The 4,216-nt window shown below is 37.8% G+C and overlaps 1 protein-coding gene across 1 annotated transcript; it reads left to right on the top strand.

The window, feature by feature from the left end:
- The first annotated feature begins 297 nt into the window (after window positions 1-297).
- LOC106434040 lies at window positions 298-1,872 on the top strand. Its single transcript, XM_048750423.1, has one exon. The coding sequence runs from the start codon at window positions 489-491 to the stop codon at window positions 1,068-1,070; it is 582 nt and encodes a 193-aa protein (XP_048606380.1). The 5' UTR covers window positions 298-488; the 3' UTR covers window positions 1,071-1,872.
- The last annotated feature ends 2,344 nt before the right edge of the window (window positions 1,873-4,216 follow it).

The raw sequence follows: 4,216 nt of genomic DNA on the forward strand, positions 1-4,216 counted from the left end.
GTTTAGGGTATAGAGTTTAGGTTTATAGTCTAATTTTTGGGCTCATGGTATATAATTTGGGTTTAGGGTCTAGGATTAGGGTTTAGGGTATAGAGTTTGGGTTTAGGGGTTTGAATTTGGGTTTAGAATTTAGGGTATAGGATTTAGAATTTAAGATTTAGGGTTTAGGGTTTAGCCGGAAGCGTTAGCGTCGTTAAAATTAGCGTTTTTATTTTTTGTGCATATTTTTTATTTAATTTAATATTTTTTAATTAATAATCTATGTGTCATTTTTATTGGTCATAAATGGTGGGGTGAATTTATGTTCATAAGTATCGGACCCATAGACTTCTTTTTCCTATATTGAAACAAATTTATAAAAAAAACTCTTATATGCGTAGTAAATATAATGTTTCCGTTATATATAGACCATAAGTTTCTTCATTAATCCCACTTTAGTTTCTTTAAATCCCACCCCTCAAAGCATAAGCCAAACCTCTCTTTCTCATATGCAACCACCACACGACCAGATGGAGGTATGTTCAACAGTCACGACCAAGAAGCTCTCAAGCCTCGCGAAACTAATCCTCTTCACAATCCAGAAGGTCTCAGACGCCTCACGTCACAAACTCCTCACTACGCTCGATCCACACCTACTCGCAAAACACGGCAAGACCCTACGCAAGTCTCTGAACGACGTCGTATCAACTTCCCACTCCCGCATCACGTGCCGTCCTTCCGACCACGACGACGTACGATCCTCCTTCATCTCGCCTGTCCCCATCCAGCTCCACTACGAGTTCAGCTGCAGCAGCACCCCACCGAGACGTTCCTACGCCCCAACCACCACCGGCTACCACGTCAGCATCGGACGACGCAAACCGCTTATCAACAAACGCCAACGCCACGCGTATATAAGGTACAACACGCTCCCTAAGGTCCGACACGTGGCGGCGGCCGTGTTTCCTGACGTAGCTAGCAGCACGGGAACCATGGATAGCTGCCACGTGGACAGAGCCGCCGAGGAGTTTATACAGAGGTTCCATAGACAGCTGAGGTTGCAGAGGTGGATGATGGCTCAGGAGGTTTAAAACATTTGATTCGTCAGCGTCACTTTCATTACACCAAATATCATATCAAGTTATAAAAAAAAATCTATACTATAATAGCAGAGCCGTGCCCACTAAAGAAATTTTGAAGCATTCGCTTCTGTTAAATAATTTTAACAAAAAATTATAGGGCATACATTTATATATTTTATTTTATACATACATAGACAATCTCTGTTGATTGCTTCTTAACTAGATTACATAGATCAACAAATCACAATCAATGTTCATTTCACATCTTTTCTATAATTACAACTTAGATATTTCTATAATCACTTTTTACCATATTAATTTTTTTCTTAATCTTTATATAATTCTTATTGCTTGGTTTACAAATTTAAAAGAATCTATGTAATTAAAAGACTAATTTGTATGTTTTAGTTTTATATTTGTTAAATAACATAAAATGATAGTAAAATACTTTTGTATCTTCTATCAATTTTTTTTTCAAAAATTGATTACTTATACATTAGTTTGTCATAAGACAATATTGTCAAAAATATGTATTATTTTTATTTTGCTTACGACATCAAAAAAGCTTCGCACGGCTCTGTATAATAGGTAACTTTCTTAGTCTCGTTTTAAATTTCTAAGTTCTTCTTAATTTTACGTTTTTCCTCTTTTGTAATCCATGATCGTGTTTAGGATCTGCGTGGATGAAACTGTAGGTCAATCAATCTTTCGAGATAGCTCTCTGTGTGTTAGCAGCGCATGTATCTGAAAATAATATATCGTTTAGTAGTAAAATGAATAAGTGAAAATATCTTTACATATGTTCATGTAATATTTAAACTATGATAGATGACCCAGGACCGTTATTAACTAATTCGGCTAAAAAACGGTTCTTAGTTTTTTTAAATTTTAACTAAGAAAAGCTAAGAACCATCTCTTAAATAAGAGATATAAAAACATGTTTAATAGGAAGTTCTTAAGGTGGGGTTTTTAGCGGAATATAAGAACCAATCTCTTAACTTTTAACTAAAAAAAGTAAGAACCGGTTTTTAAATATTATTTAATATAAGAGATATTATTTAAGAACCGGTTCTTACCTGTTTTAGTTAAAAGTTAAGAGACGGATTCTTATATTCCGCTAAGAACCCCACCCTAAGACCCCCCATTAAGCATGCTCTACGAGCCGTCTCTTAGCCAAAAAGTTTAAAAAACAAAATAACAAAAAAATGTCAAATCATGAGTTAAGAATCCCGGCTAAGAGACCGGGGTTAATCGTGCGCAATGACTCTAACGTTATTACATAGATGACTTCCATCTTCTCTTTTTTTTGTCAAGAAAATGACTTCCATCTAATGACTGTCATATCAACGTTCAAATCACTGCCTTAAAACATGACATGATTTATTACTGATCAATTGACGTTTTTTGGGGCGATCTAATACATACGTTTGTTGTTTACATATTACGTTATGTATACGTATTTTTCTTCATCGGTCCTTAACTCCTTATTAGAGTACTTCCAAAGCAATGGGGTTGCTCTTAGTGTAGAGGTATAGTACCAAGCCCTCGTGGGGAAAACATATATGCATTGAGTTTATTATTTGTTATGATAATAATAAAATCATTCAAGAGGGAGAGAAGAGAGAGAAGAGAGAAAAGAAAAGTAGATCCATCTTCGGGTCCGGTGATCGGCCGGCGCGTGAGCGTGCGTGCCGTCACCGGAGCCCCTAAAGCCACCTTTAAAAGTCTTCGATCTTCGCTTTGTTGTCGTCCCCTTCCTCCTCCGCCTTGCCTGAGCTCTGGAAGAAGGTCGTCCATGGCGGTTCTGGTTCTGGTGTAAAGGCGCGGTCGTTGTGAGGAAAGCGCGGTGAAGCGCTTTCTGCGGCTTTTTGGTTTTGTCTTCGGGAGGTGGAGGCTCCGTCAGCTCCGTCGACGCCGGTTCAGGTCCCCGCGAGGTGGAGGCTACGTTTAGCTCCGCCGTCGTCGGTCTAGATTACGGGGGGTGAAGGTGCTCCATGCCTTGCCTTGCCGTCGGTTAGTTCCCTTGTTTAATCTTTTAGGGTTTAGTCGGTTTCTTTCCTTTTACACTACAAGAAAACATAATCTTAACGAGGGCGGTTTTCCTCGTTATTTCGTCGTAAAAGAGGCTTTACGACGAATTAGCGAGGAAACGCGTTTGCTCGTTACACGTCCGTCGTAACACATATTTCCTCGCTAATTCGTCGTAACTTAGCGAGGAATATATTTCGTCGTAAAGACGAAGTAGAACGATTCGTCGTAAAGACGTCGCTACAATTCCTCGTAAGGACGTCGCTACAATTCCTCGTAAATAACTCGAAAACAGTTCCTCGTAATCTACACGTAAATACCTTGAAAGATTTTCCTCGCAAAATACACGTAACAACCACGAAATGATTTCCTCGTAAAATGGTCGTAAACATTTCCTCGTTATTTCCTCGTAAATAATTCCTCGTAAAATACTCGTAAACTGTTTCTCGTCATTTCCTCGTAAGATTTCCACGTAAAGAGGTCGTACTTTAGCTACGAATTTACTTCGTTTTTATTATTTTACATAATTTTAAAATATAATTAAAAAATAATTAAAATTATTTAATTTAATAATAAATTAAAATTCAAAATAAAAATAAAAATAAATTCATATGAAAATATTTTATAAATAAATAAGTTTTGAATTTATATAATACAACAACAAAAAAAAAACTAAGGGTCGTTCATCGCCCGGTAGAATTCATCACTCCTCCTCGTAACATCCGCCTCGTTATGTACGTCGTCGGATGACTCGCCATGAATGGGATGTTGTTGTCGCATGTTCCTCAACATGGACTCCCATTCCGGATTTGTGGCCGCAATAACGTCCAAGAAGCCCTCGACTCCACACATACGAGATTTTGTCGCGGTCAACTCGTTACGCAGCTGAGCGGACTCTCTACGCAGCTCCGTGACTTCATCATCCCGTCGCTGACCATAAGACGATGTCGCTCTCGGAACATCGTTGACGGAACCAATACCCAACGTCCGTCCCTTTTTTTTAGGGACAACCTTAAAAACAAAAAATAAATATTGTAAGTAAATATTTAAAGTTAAATTAAATGAATAATTAAAAATTAATTTTTTTGAAAATTTACCTCCTCGTAAATCTTATCCACTTCAAGTGT

The sequence above is a fragment of the Brassica napus genome, chromosome C3 (genome assembly GCF_020379485.1).
Source record: "Brassica napus cultivar Da-Ae chromosome C3, Da-Ae, whole genome shotgun sequence".
Lineage (NCBI taxonomy): Eukaryota > Viridiplantae > Streptophyta > Magnoliopsida > Brassicales > Brassicaceae > Brassica > Brassica napus.

Excerpts from the sequence above, each read along its gene's own strand:
- LOC106434040 (XM_048750423.1), top strand. The coding sequence starts at position 489 with ATGCAACCACCACACGACCAGATGGAGGTATGTTCAACAGTCACGACC.